The sequence below is a fragment of the Naumovozyma dairenensis genome, chromosome 2 (genome assembly GCF_000227115.2).
Source record: "Naumovozyma dairenensis CBS 421 chromosome 2, complete genome".
Lineage (NCBI taxonomy): Eukaryota > Fungi > Ascomycota > Saccharomycetes > Saccharomycetales > Saccharomycetaceae > Naumovozyma > Naumovozyma dairenensis.
Window position 1 is genome coordinate 475,002 of NC_016480.1, and position 17,497 is coordinate 492,498.

At 36.0% G+C, this 17,497-nt stretch overlaps 4 protein-coding genes across 4 annotated transcripts; 1 reads left to right on the forward strand and 3 right to left on the reverse strand.

The window, feature by feature from the left end:
• Nucleotides 1–982: 982 nt before the first annotated feature.
• Nucleotides 983–1,720, reverse strand: TIF6 (translation initiation factor 6; the record flags this gene model as incomplete). The annotated part of the gene is made up of 1 exon (XM_003668425.1): nucleotides 983–1,720. The coding sequence occupies one exon, from the start codon at nucleotides 1,718–1,720 to the stop codon at nucleotides 983–985; it is 738 nt and encodes a 245-aa protein (XP_003668473.1).
• Nucleotides 1,721–2,550: 830 nt separating this feature from the next.
• On the reverse strand, nucleotides 2,551–3,870 carry ARP6 (Arp6p; the record flags this gene model as incomplete). The annotated part of the gene is made up of 1 exon (XM_003668426.1): nucleotides 2,551–3,870. The coding sequence occupies one exon, from the start codon at nucleotides 3,868–3,870 to the stop codon at nucleotides 2,551–2,553; it is 1,320 nt and encodes a 439-aa protein (XP_003668474.1).
• A 336-nt stretch (nucleotides 3,871–4,206) lies between these two features.
• On the forward strand, nucleotides 4,207–8,454 carry SMC4 (condensin subunit SMC4; the record flags this gene model as incomplete). The annotated part of the gene is made up of 1 exon (XM_003668427.1): nucleotides 4,207–8,454. One exon carries the CDS (start codon nucleotides 4,207–4,209, stop codon nucleotides 8,452–8,454), a length of 4,248 nt encoding a protein of 1,415 aa, XP_003668475.1.
• Nucleotides 8,455–8,517: 63 nt separating this feature from the next.
• CSF1 (Csf1p) lies at nucleotides 8,518–17,397 on the reverse strand (the record flags this gene model as incomplete). Its single annotated transcript, XM_003668428.1, has 1 exon — nucleotides 8,518–17,397. The coding sequence occupies one exon, from the start codon at nucleotides 17,395–17,397 to the stop codon at nucleotides 8,518–8,520; it is 8,880 nt and encodes a 2,959-aa protein (XP_003668476.1).
• Between the last annotated feature and the right edge of the window lie 100 nt (nucleotides 17,398–17,497).

Consider the following 17,497-nt stretch of genomic DNA (forward strand, 5'->3'; position numbering starts at 1 on the left):
CTATATTAGTATAGCTTGTAAGCAAAACGTTGCTTTTGTTTTGGGGACGATGAAACCTACCTTAACCTATATTCTAAAAAGGTTAGGTAAGAGGGCTTATTTATTATAGGTATAACTATGTGATAGTTGTATCCTCATTTTGTGCCAACAGTAAGGCGTCATTGAGGACAATATTTTGAGATATTACATTTTAGACCAAACATGAGAGACCACATTTTATTTCTCTCTTCATTTATGAACATATGCAATTATAGTTTAATTTTAAGTAGAGAAGAGTTTACGTCAATTTACCTCGAATACTGTGAAAACGTTAAGCGCAATAAGGATTCAGTACCATACGAACTTAAAATGCCGTATAGTCACCATAATATAGTCATAAGTTTTACGTACGTACGTACCTACCGTGGGACAGGTGTTGGACGACAGATCTATCTTCTTGTGTAAACAGAAACAAATTGTGCTAGTGACCAACGTACGCTTAATTTATTTTATGTTGATCCTTACACATGATTTATGGGTAATTGTATATACTCTACATCGATCGTTTAGGATTGACCCCCATTTTATGCACGGGATCCATTTAAGATAATAAAAAAGTCTCGAAAAACTTACTTACATACGTACGTAGGTATGTACTTGACAATGCTACTTATTTTACAGGAGCCTACTGCAGCATTTAACATAGTGATGTCAGAACACAATTCACTTTCCGAAAGGTTGTTCCGTTTTCGTTTTTCCGTCTATACTTGAGATTTCATGTGGGATGATGAGGCCTCCCTGTAAGTCAAAGAAATATGTCGACCCAGAAGAAAAGAAACAAAAAAAGAATAATCTTTTATGGATTAATACCAGTATTAGTCAAAAAAATGTGAGTATATTATACTACAAAGTAATTAAATAAAAAAAAATTCTCCAAAAAAAAAATTATCAAGTACATGCTGAGGTAGATTAAAAAACATGGTATAGACGAAATGCATAGAGATTAAGAATAAGTTTCGATTAAAGTATCACGCAAGTTACCAGAAATAGCATCTGGATGAGCATCTTGTAGACGGAAAATACTTTCAATCACACTTAATTCTGGAGCAGTTGTATCCAACCCAGTGACAGCTAAGTAATCATTTACAACCATACCAGCACCGACAACGGAACTACCACGGTTAACTGTACCTGCAACTAATGGGACTTGTAAAAGAGAGGATAATTCTTCTTGATCTTGGATAGTAGTTTGTGGATGAACTAACCCACCTTGATTACTCAACGCACAGTAAGAACCAACCAATATATTACCTGATATAGTTTGACGGAAAACTTCGACACCCAAGACATCACTTATTAATTCTTCTGTTTCTCTGTCGATATCTGGATGTACTAAAGCAACGTAATCGTTACAACAGATAACGTTACCTAATGCAGATAATCTTTCTTCGACTCTTTGAATCTTGACTGAATCTGGTAAACTATTTCTTAAATGCTGTAGTTCTTGATCTGTAGTTTGTGTTGGAACTAATAACCCCCTACGGTTACCGGCGGTCATTCTACCAATGATACGTGTACCGGCGATGGTAGTATGTGCTATTGGGATGGCATCTCCTAATTCAGCTTCGAATGCGGAATAGAAATTCTCAGATCCACCAAGAGCAACTAAACAATAAGTGTTTGTTAATTTGGAGAAGACACCGATTTCGTTGGAGTTTTCAAATTGGGTTCTGGTGGCCATTTTTTTTCTCTTTCACTTGATTGATTGATTGTTTGATTGTTTGACTGTATGCTTTTTGCAGATTAATGTTTTCCTTGTATAGTCAGTTATAACTATTGGCTGCCGTTTGTGGATACTATCAGTTCCTGACGGATGGAAGATAACGAACGAGTGTTGGATCTGATATAGGTTTTATAACAAATGGGGAAGAACATGGAATACCCACTAAAATATGTAAGTAGAGTGGGGGATTTTGATTGATATTTTAATGAAAAATTTTCTTCTGCTTAAAAACGAAGCACAGTCAGGGTAACACCCACCTCGATGGCGCTTAAAAAAAAGGATGATGAACTAAGTAACCCGGAAAATAGGCATACTATAGAAATATAACAATTGAAGCTTACAATAACGTTACAAGAACAATAGTAGTAGGAGTTCCACTGTGAATTAATTATTGACCCACAAATGTGTCCTCTTAAATTCTTTGCAATCGCGTATTTGTACATAAAATGTTATTGCTTAATGCATCAACAGGTCTTCATACAAAACATCATAGAAACTGATAGAGGTCTATTCTGATGGATCATTGTTAACCTAACATAAAATGTACTGATGCCAGTACCATAACAAGTAGGGGCGCAAATTGGTTCCGCAACAGAATAATGCTACTCTTGAATTTCTACTCCCCCATTCCAGGTAACAAATCCCCTGTGGATATATATATATATAAACATGAGCCTAATGATTGACCTGTAGACGCGACATGCTAATAGGACTTTTCGCCGTAGTTTAGCTGTCTATATAAATGAGCCGCATCCGGTTCCGATCCTTATTTGTTTTCTCCAGTATTCCTATAGCCAATTTTGGTACCCAAACTTATGTTTCGTTAACCAATCAGGTCCATGTTCATAGTACTCTTCTTTGCTGATTCTTGTTTTCTTGTACGAGTCGGTATTAGCAAACTGGCACATCGATTTCCAACTAAACAGCTCGCATTCCTTCTTAGGAACAGAAATCCTACATGTCCAATCTGTTGGTAGTTGCCTTTGCAGTTCTGCTGCTAATCGAGCAGCAAAATGTGGTAGGTTAAAGTTCCCTCCAGTACAAACGATGTTTGCTACCAACAACGGACGTAATATCTCAGGAATCATGGACAAACTTTCTAGGATTGTTTCAACAATACCTGGTTTTAATATTCTGGAAATTTCTGGGTGGAAAAAGGTCTCTGGAACTGAGAATAATTCATCATATAATTTTACCACTTGAGAACCTTCTGGCAACGGCTTCGATTTATTCTCTCTGGTATAGCCAAGATAGGAACTAGATATATCTGGTAATATATATTCAACAGAGGTTTCTTCTTTCGCTTTGAAACTATCAAAATACGAAGTAGGGCTGACAAATAAACATTTCTCCTTTATATTATTTACCAATAGAGTCTCATCCATTAAGTCATAATGTCGAAATGATAGTGTCTCTTTAAGGAGCCCAGTTAAAAATCTTCCTCCTATGTCTAGTTTCTTGATCGCTTTGTAATAAGGTACTCCTTTAATCATCGGTATTATCCATGTACAATTGAATCCAGAGTCTATTACTAATTCATAATCTTGATAGTCATTACTGAATTTTTTTTTATCGTCTTTCAAATTATCCGTGGATATCGTAACATTTTCTGATTGACCTATCATATCATCGTCATTTTTCTTCCCTGATATAGTATCAAGAAGAACCTTGCGATCATCTGCTTGAACGCCAAACGGGATATAACCTGCCGTAGGCGCTTTGAACAAACTATCGAACTCGTATTCCTCGAATATCACTTGATCCATATTCTTGCTTAACTCAGGTAAAGTCATGCATGGTTCACTAACTATCAGATGTTTCTTTCCACTTCCCCCCAATTCAAACCCATCAAATTCATCAGGATTGTAAAGACAGTAATCCCATATACAACTTTCTAATTCCCATGATGTCAATTGGCCCAATTCATGTGGTCGTCTCAGAGTGACCTCAGAGACTTCTTGAATCTTTTTCATTTGGTTGGATAAGTAAGCTGAACCATACTTATCAACAGCAAAGCCATTCAAGGCCCTATACGGCCTTTCAGAGTTCGATAATCCAAATTTTATTTCATAGGAACCATTATCAAGTACTAAAGGCGTACTATCCATCGTATATAATAACCCTTGTTGATATACAGTGCATATATTTAGCCTTCATTATCATCTTCATCTAACTATGGAAATATTTGACTATTCAAAAAAGTATACTTAAACGTTATATGGTTCTACTTTTCGCATCATCAACACTTCCCGCGAGATCAAATTTGATCTTTATTTGTTTACATCTTTGGGCAGAATTTCTTCGAACCTCATCGTTAGCAGATCCAATCTATTTGAAATATTACGTAGAAGACCACTCTGCTATTCATTATTAGTAGCCTATACGAATTGGCCAACTACACCTAACAAACGGCTTCCATATAAAGCATTGTGGCGTAGAGGGAAATGCCTGAATCAACAAATATACCCTCACCAAAGAGGCAAAAGGTATTAGAATCACATACCCCCGAACAACAAGAGGAAAATCGTCGAGAAGACGATGAATCCCCATTAAGGTTTGAACATCAACAATCAGCAGTCTCGTTGTCTCCACCAGCAATTAGTAAATCACACACACCTCGAAAACTTATCTTACATCAATCAGATAATCGATATGCCTTTTCACAACCAACAGTCTCCGCATCTTCGTTACAAGTCCCTAGTTTACAGCCACCAGAAACATCATCATCATCATCAAGAGGGCGAAGAGATATCAAAGTATATTCTCAATCGCCACCTAGATCTCCGGGAAGATCTCCGACTAGAAAATTGGAATTGATCCAATTATCTCCAGTGAAAAATAATAGGATCAGAAAATTACAAGAGTTATATAATTCACAAATTAAAAAGGAAAGATTATTTATTAACAAATTGGTATTAAATAATTTCAAGTCGTATGCCGGTGAGCAAGTAATTGGACCGTTCAATACGAATTTTTCTGCAGTAGTAGGTCCCAATGGTTCAGGTAAGTCAAATGTTATTGATTCTATGCTATTTGTCTTTGGATTTCGAGCTAATAAAATGAGACAGGACAGATTATCTGATTTAATTCATAAATCGGAATCTTTCCCTAATTTACCATCATGTTCTGTGGACGTTGAGTTCCAATATGTCGTAGATAAATCGAATGGATCATCTAAAATCGATGACAATAAACCAAAATTGATTATAACAAGGAAGGCATTTAAAAATAATTCTTCGAAATATTTTATTAATGGGAAAGAAAGTAGTTATACCGAGGTTACTAAACTTTTAAAGGAGGAAGGAATCGATTTAGACCATAAAAGGTTCTTAATTTTGCAAGGTGAAGTGGAGAATATTGCGCAAATGAAACCAAAGGCAGAAAGAGAGGGAGATGATGGATTATTAGAATATTTAGAAGATATAATAGGAACAGCAGATTATAAATCATCGATTGAAAAGAATACGATAGAGGTGGACACACTGAATGAAATATGTATTGAGAAGGAAAACCGATTTGAAATTGTTGAACGTGAGAAAAATTCATTAGAAAGTAGTAAAAATGCAGCACTAGAGTTCGTCAAGAAGGAAAGACGATTAACATTATCCAAATCGAAACTATTACAATATAATATTCTTAAGGAACATGAAAAACTAGCTTCTACATTACAGAAACTGTCTGTATTGCAAGAGGAGTATCAAAATGAGTCCACTAAATTTGAAAATACTCAAAGAGAAACAAATAAGTTGGAGGATAATTTTAAACAAATGAATAAGAAAATCGTCTCCATAAAGGAAGATATGAAAAATAATACTTCAAAAAAGAGGGAGTTACAAAACAAAAAGGCATCACTCGAAGAAAAAATTAAAAGTTATACCAGAAAGAAAGAGAAAGCTTCGAAGTCAATAGCACAAAGTAAAAAACTATTAAAGAACTACAGAAACGAAATTGAAACATTAAATGTTGATCAACAGGAGCGAGAATCTAATCTACAATCTCTGCTTTCAGAATTGAAAAAGGAAAAGAATGTTTTAGAAGAGATAAAGCTGTCATTGAAAGATAAAACAACGGACATTTCAAATGAAATTGCACAGCATGAAAGGGAACTTGAGCCATGGAAGAAGCAACTTCAAGAAAAAAAATTGGAAATTCAGGTCGCTGAGTCCCAAATTTCATTATTACAAGAGAACCAATCAAAATTAAAGGATGAGATAGAGAAGTTGAAAAATGATTTAAAATGCCAATTTGAAAACAAAAAAAATCAAGAAGAGAAGTTGATTGATCTTAAAGTACAGTTCTCAGCTATCTCAACTGAATTTGACCGTGGTGAATCTGAATGTGCTAATGCCAAGAGCAAAATAAAAGATATGCAACATGTTCTACAAACGCAACGACAGAAGGTGATGGACGCAAGATCTAGGTTAGCAACAGTAGAAAATAAAAGTAAAGTTTTAAGTGCTCTTCACAAGTTACAGAAGTCTGGTCGTATATCAGGCTTCTACGGACGGTTGGGTGATCTGGGTGTCATTGACAATGAGTATGATATTGCTATATCAACGGCTTCTGCCAGATTAGATGATATAGTGGTTGATTCCGTTGAATGTGGACAACACTGTATCGAATATCTTCGAAAGAATAAATTGGGCTACGCAAGGTTTATTCTTCTGGAAAAATTGAGGAATTTGATACTAAAAAGAATACAAACTCCTGAAAACGTGAAGAGGTTATTTGATCTGGTTAAACCAGATAAGGACATCTTTATTCCTGCATTCTATTCTGTTTTAAGAAATACCTTGGTCGCAAAAGATCTAAAGCAAGCCAATAGAGTTGCATATGGTGCAACCCGTTTCAGGGTTGTAACTATGGATGGGAAGTTGATTGATATCTCTGGTACTATTACGGGTGGTGGTAAACAAACGGCACAGGGTTTAATGAAATTAAGAAAAAAAGGCCAGGAAAATATAGATATTTACAGTAACGACGACATAGAGAAGATTGAAAAAGAACTTGTCGAAAGAGAAAATAACTTCAAGTTTGCTAACGATACCTACTTCGAAATGGAGCAAGCATTGCAACGCCTAAAAGATCGCAAACCTGAGCTGGAACTAGAAATATCAAAGTGCTTGATGGATACTGATATATCTAGTAAGGAATTGGAATCAACTCAAGATCAACTCAAGCAAAAAATAACTTTCTATGAGAGACATACCCAAAATAAAGATGAAGTAGTTGAAATTGAACACCAATTGAACCTTCTACAAAAAGAATATCAACTATTATTAGATAGTACTAAGAATATAAGTGAGAAGATCGATAAGCTCAAAAAAAGAATAATGGAAATCGGAGGAATTGACTTACAAATGCAAAACTCAAAAGTGAATTCAATAATACAAAATATCGATATTATTAAATCGAAACAGAAGAGAGGCATTTCTTCTATGAAGAAAATAGAGAATGAAATAAGGCGATCTGAAAAGGCTTTATCAGGCGCAGAGTTAGATTTTAAAACTTGTTCTAAAGAGATGGATTCTTTTTCTCAAGAGATGGAAAGTGTTGAGCGTTCTTTAGGAAGTATAGATGAAACGTTCCTTAAGTTAGAAAATGAAAACAGTGAACTTGAAATAGAATGTTGTAATTTAAAAGAGAAAATAAATGAAGCTGAAATTGAAGGTACTAAATTCAAATCGTATGAAATAGATGTAAAGGATAGATTAGAAAAGTTGAACAATTTATTAAAACATATCAAGAGAGTGATCAAAGAATATGATGAACAATTACGTGCTTTAGAGCTGAGAAATACTACTACTATTTTTGGCGACGAAGGAGACAATAATAGCATCAATGGGGTTGATCGAACTTCACATGGAGGCGGTGTTCCACTACAGGATCAGAACAAGGTTGTGCGTGAAAATAATATGCGTAATGAGAAGAATTCAACAGAAGCAGAAATGGAAATTGACGATGTGGCGGATGAGTTTTCCCCAGGAATCCCCAGGATCTCAAAGGCGAAACTTTTGCAAATTGATGTACAAGCATTAGAGGCTGAGATTGGACAACTGGAAGAATATGTTGCTATCACCAACGTTAATATAGATGTTCTGGAAGAATATGCGCGGAGACTGGCTGACTACAATAGTAGAAAATTGGATCTAAACCAAGCCGTTGAGAGAAGGGAAGCCCTTAAGAAACTACTTGACGAATTAAAGAAAAAAAGGTACGACGAGTTTATGCAAGGCTTTGGTATTATATCTATGACTCTGAAAGAGATGTATCAAATGATTACGATGGGAGGTAATGCAGAACTCGAGCTGATTGATAGTTTAGACCCATTTTCTGAAGGAGTAACATTTAGCGTCATGCCTCCGAAAAAGAGTTGGCGTAACATTGCAAATCTTTCTGGTGGAGAAAAGACTCTAAGTTCGTTAGCTCTAGTTTTCGCTCTTCATAAGTATAAGCCTACACCACTTTATGTCATGGATGAAATTGATGCCGCATTAGACTTTAGAAATGTGTCTATTGTAGCAAATTACATCAAAGAACGCACCAAAAATGCTCAATTTATAGTCATTTCCCTGAGAAATAACATGTTTGAGTTGGCGCAGCAATTGATAGGAATATATAAACGGGATAATAAAACGAAAAGTGCCGCCATAAGAAACAAAGATTTCCTAAAAGAAGCTGACATCGTATAATATAGAACAATAGTGTATATATTTCGATATAATATTATATATATAGTTAATACAAAGAATTTTTTAATTTGTGTTCTTTGCTTGCGAATGCCCTAAAATGCTACCATATTCTTTTTCTGCAGTATGGACTAATTTTTGTACTAGAATGACTGCAGTTTGGTGAGTGAAAGCAGGAAATCGTTTCCGATTAAGACCAAACCACTCAAGAGGTGGGGTAGCGTCTCCCAGGTCTCTAATCTGTGGCATATCAATACGGGGTTCCTCTAATGGGACATATTGAAATCTTGAAAACTCTTCTTCTTTCTTGATCCGCTTTCCAACATCTTCTTCTGACACAGGGCCAAAGGTTACATCGATTTGTGATCTACGAACGGCCATAGCCCTTACATGAGTCGCCCACATCTCTTTAATGAAATTCACGGGACCAAGATTCCACCGGACAGAAATTTTATCTCCAAAAGAGCAGGTGTATAAATATTCTAAAATATCGCTCTTCTCCTTTTGGTATGTTGTCATGGCAATCAAAAGCCTGGGAGCTTCGATAATCACTCCGCCAGAGATCCTGCCGGCATAATGCATGTAATCTTCAACCGAAATAGTAGCAATTATATCTTCATCCAATTCTTCTTTTGAGGTTGATAAGGCAACGGATGCGTCATACACTTGCATTTCCAATTCCGTCTTTAATTTATTCCCTGCATGTGTTTCCGAACGTGCAGATATATTTTCTATATTGACTACTAAAATTTCTGCATCAAATAAACTTATGGGTGATATTTGTATATTCAACGTATAGATGTCGACAGAGACATCCGTCTGGATCAGATTTAACGATCTTAGTATGTCCTTATAATCAAGTGCCTGCCGAGGTTCTGACGTATTTGATTCTTTAAGTGTTTCAATATATGATATTTTATTATCTTGGCGAAGACGCATGACTGTATTATAAATATCGAGAATATTGGCTGCAACCAATGCAGTCGAACATAACTTAATGGCCTCACATATGACATTGACTTTCAATAGATCAGGTTTGATTCCGTTGATGTCCTTCTCACTGTGAATGTGAACGTCGATGTTATTAATGGCACCAACTAAAAACATATGGTAATCAAAGGCCACTTTTGTTTCAACGCGGTCTATATTTAGTGAAATAGAAACTAGTGGATAATCATTTATGTTTTCATATATCGGCCAATTTACTTCAGAAATCCAGCTCGCACCATCTAATTCTAGTATCCCACTTAGTCGTCCTTTCGAAGTTAATGTTATTCCCTTGGTATATGCGTGTAAAACCTTCCTAGTACTTTTATAATGGTCCGTCGCAAACCATGTCCTCTTAAAGTGCAATGAAAGAACTCCTAATGTAGGTCCTAAATCGACATCACCATTAATGTTGCTGAAAATCAGAGTAAAGCACCATGGAATGGTAGAGTCTGTGTCCTTACTTTGTACACTTGATAATGACTTAAGATCAGTTCTACTTTTCACAACTTCATTCATTGGTTTCGAGTTTAAGAGATTGCTTAGTTTCCAAATATCTAAAAATAAATAAAGATTTTGTAATTGTTTAACATTGAAAAAAACGTGAACATCGGAAATTAGACCAGTTCCAAGAATGTTAATAGAGTTCGGGTGAGTGAACATCACTGTTAAGTCAATAAAGTCAACCCCAAATGATGTACTTGCCTCTCTGGAGAAAATATGCTTGATTGATGCTTCGGTCTTTTCAACAGACAGTGCAAATATGAGCGGCTCTTCTGGATCATAATCATTTGTTGTAACAGTAAATGTAAAGGATTGAAACCCAATGTCAGCCTGTACTTTGGCTCTTGGTTCACAACAAAGACTCAGCAATTGTTTAGCTGATATTACTTCTACAGCTACATCGAAAGAGTCGAGCATACGTTTATAATCAATGTTTTGTTTTGATATATTGGTCCCGCTTGGTTCGCGATCAGAACTATGCCTTTTGACCATTTTCTGGATACCCTCCGAGAATTCTGCAATAAGTGGAGCACATTTCGCGAACAACGTGTTATGAGTAGAATTGATTGTGATTAACGTTCTTATCCAAGTTGGGGTTTGCGTCTTTTTCTCGTTATATTTGTAATTCATATCTATTATTACATTCGGACTTTTGATCTCAAATGAAGGCTTTAAATGATTACTTGCCTCGGCGGAAGAAAATACCTTAAAAACCCCACCATCGTATTGGAATTGGCAATTTATTGATCTTATTCCGGTAAAAAAAGGAGAAATATCACCTATAGGTTCCTGAGTAGTGGACTGTGTTTGCTCTTTAATATTGCTTGCAGTCCCTACTAAGTCTCTTTTCAATTCTTGGAATTTTTGGATCGATTCCAGAGACGACTCAATCACATCTATGAATGAGGCCAAGAAATTGACATCCAATGCTTCTCCATGGAATCTAAGATAAACATCCCTTAATAAGCCCTCATTTTTTAACCAATAAGAGATTTGCATGTTTGGAAGATAGCTTCTATTATATCTGTCTTTTTCGTGGCCCTTGGAGAAAAAGGTATCCGAAGTTTTCCCATTAGCTACTGAAAAATAGGCATCGATCAAAGTAAGTTTTCCAAAATTCTTCTCATATGCTGAGAATAATCTGCTATACCCAATAATCAACCCTGGTTCATTGTCAAACTCTGGTGAAAATAACCAACCAACACAGAAATTATAAGATAAGACATGAAAGGATGGAAAGTCAGCTTGAACTTCAGCTGAGTTATTAGTATTTTTAAAGTTTATGACCTTTTCCCAAGCCACTGAAGTGTGCTCTTTGTAGTACCGAATATTTGTAAGTGCTTGATTCCCACGCCAAAGCATGTGAGCCAATGATCCTGGAGATAAGCAAACCCTAAAATGTGGACTCTCTATTTGAAACGATCTTGGGGTTACTTTCAATTTTTGTAATGTGGAAACCTTGATAGAAAAATCTAGTATTTTAGAAAGATCTGCAGGTAATGATTTTTCTTTTAACAGGAAGCAGACATTGTCGATCGAGAATTGGCCTGACAAGCCGTTGTATTTTGAAGAGATTCCTTGAATTTTATTTAGGGACATTAGCAGCATATGTAGCTCCAGAATAAAGTATGTTGAAGAAATTGGAACCAGTAGACCAAAGTAGTTAATATTCGACTCTAGCGACCAAGTGACTGTTCTTCCACTTTTTTCTGTAGAAGGAGCTGGTTTCTTCCTTTGGAAGAGTTTTAACGAACTGAATTGCTCGAGACTTTCGATAAGAATTTTTTCATCCTGCAAGAAGCTGGGAATTAACCGCCTAATGTCGCCAAGGGTCAACTTAACAATTGATGCAGAAACATCTATATTAATAGTATAGTTAGGGTTTTCTAGTATATTACCTTTCAATTGAATATTACCAAAGGAAAATCTAAAATATTCTTCTTTGGTCAGATGTGAAATTAAGAAAAGATCGGTATCCCAAACACTAAGGACTAAATCATTCGAACCGAGCCGGTTGAAATATATATCCAGCTGTTTAGCATTATGTCGGAAAGAAAAGGGAGAAAGGGGCATAATTTCTAGGTTTACATTGGTGAAATAACAGGTCAAAACCATATTAATTTTTTGTTCCATGACAGGATATTGAGATATTTGCTGAATTCCAGAGTCACTATCTGAATAAAACAACTTTTCAAGCTCTTTAATGTTTTCAATTATTTCCCCGACGGATTTTGCAAGGACATCGGTAGCTGTCATGGCTCGAAAGTGAATATCAGTACATTGTAGATTAACCAGAACGGTAGGTTTATAGGACCATGATTCAGCAGTTATAATGATTGAAAACTCTCTCATCTGTGATTCTGCTAAAATGATATTATGATGTTTCATCCACATTTCTGACCGCTGCGCATAAACCGTCATTGAAATAGCCTTGCTTGCCAAATCTTTTGGACTTTCCCATAGCATACTTAGCTTCCCACCGAAAACTCTCGACATTACTTTTGAGGCGCCGAGAACAAACTGTAGCTCGCTCCTTTCAAACAAAAGCAACATATTTAACTTAAAGCATCTCAGAAACGGTGTTGATGGCTTTAGATTCTTCTTCATTGATAGCTCAGGTAAAAGTTTTTTCAAGTTTATTAGTTTGTGACTTGTTTTACCTTTGATAGTACCTAAGCTACCTGTCACGTTTATTATTTTTTCTTGTATTATTGAAGAGTCGGAAATTGCAGGAAGGGTTTCCACTACTACATTTGTTCTCGTTAAGATAAAATTATGTTCCACTTCATAACCAGTACTGTATACTGTAAAAAACAGAGAAGCTAGTTTTAGCTTGATAGAATTCTCCATCGAATTCTCTTGCTTCTTCGAATGTCCTTCAGAAAACATGTTTCTGTATATATATGACCTAGCAATATCTGAGAATTCCCAGTTTCTCCAATTAGAGAATACGGAAATAAAAGCATTCCCCGGATCAGGCAAGGTATGAGAATCTTGTTGATTTCTCATCTCATCGATAACCCTTAACCAATCAATTGGTAGGTAAGTTAATATGTGACGTAGCCTTGTTATAATTTTCCAGCTACGATTTTCTCTAACATGTCCTCTCGATAGTCTTGTAATAAATGCTGGTTTCGTTATGACGTAAGGATCATGACTAATTTGATAGTATTCGCTAGCAACTGCCAATTTTGAAACAAGTTGTTTCCTTGTAGTCGACCGACTTTCTTGGATAGATTGTAGGGCTGATGCAATTTCTTGACTTAACGTAAGTTGCTTGTCGATATACTGAAAAAGCCAATCGATTTGCGCTTCATCTATAGTAATATCAGCCGATAAAATATTAAGTGAGTTTACTTGAGCATTGGTTATACAGGACCATATTTCGGACCCCTCTATAACTAATGATAAAGCAGGTGGTCGTTCGTCAGCTTTACCAACCGATGATGCTTCATTAATAGTCGCTCTAACAGAACGAATCTTGTTTAGAAATGTAACTTCTGTTATCTTTGTTTCATTATTTTCTTCGAGCATCTTTTGACACATTTCAAGGTCAATCCTATCAAGATATAAGCTTATACCGGCATTCTGCCGGTCTCCCCAAAAGAGATCCAGGTATAAAATTTGAAGCTTAATATTCCGAGCAGTTTCTATTCCCTCTTGCAAATCGCTTAAGTGATTCACAATGCCGATTTCAATATCATCAAGGATTTGTACAATATCTTGGGAGCAAAAATGCTCTCGACAATTGTCTAAATAGCTCCAAAGACGTGGATTGATACTTAGGGAGCAATAACTGATATCTATTACAAAATTATCAGAAGCGAAGGTTTCTGAATCCCCCGATGTTTCTGTTTTGAACTCCAAGGGATCAAGTTCTTCATCGCTCTCAGTATCGGAACCTTCAAAAGGATTCCCCAATTTTGGACTGGTAGCTGGGCTAAACGGAATCCTGAACGGGTTCTCACTTTCTAATATCTCAGGGAAACAACCCAGAAGATCATCGACTATATAATCAATGGTGGCTGGAAGTAAAGGGATTGGTAGAGGTGGTAATGATGAAGACGGAGCAATAGAGCCAAATAAGTCTTGATAGATTTCAGAATCCTGCAACGATGGCGGTAATATAAATGCACATCGATGATAAGGGGCATCATGTAGCGTTATATACTCTTGCTGTTTTGATTTATGTGTAGCAATATCATTAGGTTTTTCAAAATTGCTCAGGTTGACTTTCGTTTCAAACTCAAATAGTTTCTCCTTCTTAGCCCCATTCATAGTATACATGAAAAGGTTAAAGATTGGGATTCTTAAGTCTAGCCTTGTACAATATTTTTCATTTTCAAAGTTTATATTACTAAAATAAAGCTCTTCAGCAGTACAAAGTAGAAAAGTGTCCATTTCTGATTCCCTTATCATAATTGAGATCTTTTTCACATCTACAGTAAGTGATGTCATATCATCGATGACCTCCTTTTCGTACAGTAGTATATTTTCTAGATCGACTAACCCAAAGCTGATCTTGTTGAAAGACGTTATAAAGCCCTCCAAAAATGAAATATCACAGTTTAAATCTAAGGTGCCTAATGAAAAATCCCACTGACAAAAGTAAGTAGGTTCTAATGGCGGCAAACCATACATCCTGTGCGCATGTATTACCATGTCACTTAAAGATCCATATTTTTTATTACCACACCCATTATCTTGCCGAACTGACTCGTATATTTCATTCTGTTGTTTGCCGATATAGCGCCTAAGACTTATATCATTCATACTTGCTAGTAGGTCCATATAATAATTACAACTTCTGAAATCGATTAGAAGTTCTCCAAAATGTAGTCCAATACATGGATCACAATTATATATTGTCTCTGGCAGTAATATCGCACCTTCCCACACAGTGAATGTAAACCATAAATCAGTTTCATTCGTAGCACGCTTAAGGTCGGATCTTTTGATTTTTGAGTCTCCGGTTTGTTCTTTCCTGACACTGCTCGTCTCTATTGATTCGTATGAAGATAACGATGCTTTGTCTTCGTATAATTGCCTATCGGTAAATTGGTTCTGAACTTCGTTTGCCCTAATTTCACCTGTATATTCTTCAGAAGTAACAAAATGGAAAAAATCACCAAAATAATTCATCTTGACATTGGTCAGATAACGGATAACAAAACCATAACATTGCAGTACTGTACTCTGGCTTGAGCATTCGATAATGATAGTATCGACATTATCTATGTCTAACTCGGAATATATAAGATAAGATCCTGTTATTTTGAAGTCGTGCGATCTTCCGACTTCTTTATTTTTCATGAATTCATTCAAAGTATTCCAAGGTGGTGTATTTAACACAAGTCGGAACATTGGAGTGTATATTGTATAAGATACCTCGGTAAATCCCGCAGATACTTCTCTCTTTGGAACGACTAAGTCAATTTGTAGAATATCACCATGGAAGGATAGATAACAGTTCTCATTAAAATCTAAAGGGTTGTTAACAATATTATGATCATTGACGTTCAAGTAAAGTGAATACCCATTGATTTTCCAATTGATTCTATAAACAAATGGGCGAAATAATTCATAAGGAGTCGGTTCCCCGGATGAAAAGTCTGTCAAAGTATCTGCTATTAGTGTGATATGTTCCCGTAAAATAAATGCTTCTAACTGAGTAGACTCTAAATCGATAGTCCAAGTTGCTTCTTCATTCCAGCCTAGTGGGAATCCTATATCCATAACAAAATTGAACGATTTGCACTTTAATAATATATCATGGTTAACACTTGATCTAATTTCGTTATCTCCCAAATGTATATCTAGCGTATTTTTGAAGCCTTCCTTTGTAGGACATTGAGCAACTGTGGAACAGATGTAGGTATCCTTTGAAAATTTCAAGTCGATCCAACCGAAAGGTCTGTATTCTTCATTTGTTTCTCTATAATGTTGTAAAAATTCAGGATCTTTGCTCGATTCTCTGGTTGGAATCCTCCACGTCGTTTCCTCCGTGGTGGATATCGTTGTTTTAAACTGTGTATAGATTCTTGTGCAACCAGGTGTTAGTCTTTTCGTAGGTTTTGCATTTCTGGAGGCTATGGGTGACAGTAATCTGATTAGCGAGTTAAGTTGACGTTGTGCCCAAGGACCAAAACAAATCGAGCCGCCCGATATTTGAATCTCTAGGGAGAATTCTGGGGGGGCTCCGCTATTACCAACATCTGGACCATCTGTTGCCGTTAAAGTTGGGTGAGCACCATGCGGTACAATGCCTGGGATGTCACATTCAAAAGTGAAAATAGCCTGGGGCGTTCTCACAATACTACTAAATTTTGCATACTCATGATTAGCAAAATCGAAATCGATATCATTAATGTCATCATTGCTTTTACCGAAAATTGTTCCTCTGTATAACGATAATCCACGCCATTTTTCATAAAAGGGATCCTCTTCAGAAACCTTGTTGCTTCTAAGATGTGATAACTTCATGTGCGAATAACATGTAAGAAGAACCTTATTAAACTGTTGCCACATTTTTGAAACTCTATTACGGTCGATTTTAAATTTCATTGAGAACTCTTCATTAAAGCCAATATTTTGTTTAATATCTATCGCAAACGTCTTGAAATCTAAAAGAAATCTTAGCTTATAAAGATCTAGCTTCTCACTGGGTTGACAAACATCAATCATCCCTGTGCAGCTCGAGCAACTTCCAATCATTAAGGAAGGAGTGAACTTATTCCCGATAATTAAAGAACCGTGGGATACTTTGAAATCAATTGGGAGAAAATCTAGAAATTGAGGCCGTTCTGACAGCTCTTCTTGAAAAACTCTGTCATTTGTGGTAGATGAATCAGATTTAAACGTTCCTGCCGATTCAAAAGTATCTTCCTCAGAATTACTCTCGCTGTTACTCACCTCTGCCTTAGAGTCTGTAAAAACTTGCTCATTTAGAAACTTTTCGAATTGGTTTCTCTCTTCTTTACTAAACTGTCCAATAATATTATCATAAGCTACCCCTCTATTGTAAACGAAAATTTCCAATCCTTCAAACTCTAGAAAAAAACGACACGGCAGTTTCACACTGTTTGCTGAAGCTTTGTCTGGCAACTCAGGTGTATCGTATCCTGACTTTCTTACATTTAAAAGCCAATACCTCCATGTAACATTTGCCTCTAAAAATGAGATCGTATAATCTTGATGTATAATGACAACGTTTTTGAAAAACACTCTACCACCTAACGGGGAGATCCTAATCGATTCAATATTGATTTTGACGTTTGATCGCTTCCACAGAAACCACTCCAGTATAAAACTTATTCCATAGGCTAAAGTCCTACTGAGGTAGAATATAACAAATAATGTTACTATAAGAATGAGGATCCAGTCAACTAAGAATACCCAACTAAAATCTTTCTGTTTCGTTAAAGGTATACGTTGGAATTGGGATATAGCATCCATTTTTTTTATGAAGATATCAAAGAATAATAAGTATGTTTCCTTTGTCTCAATTGCTATGTGCTCCTCATATGTAAGGTTATTGGTTCCTTTAGTGAGTTTT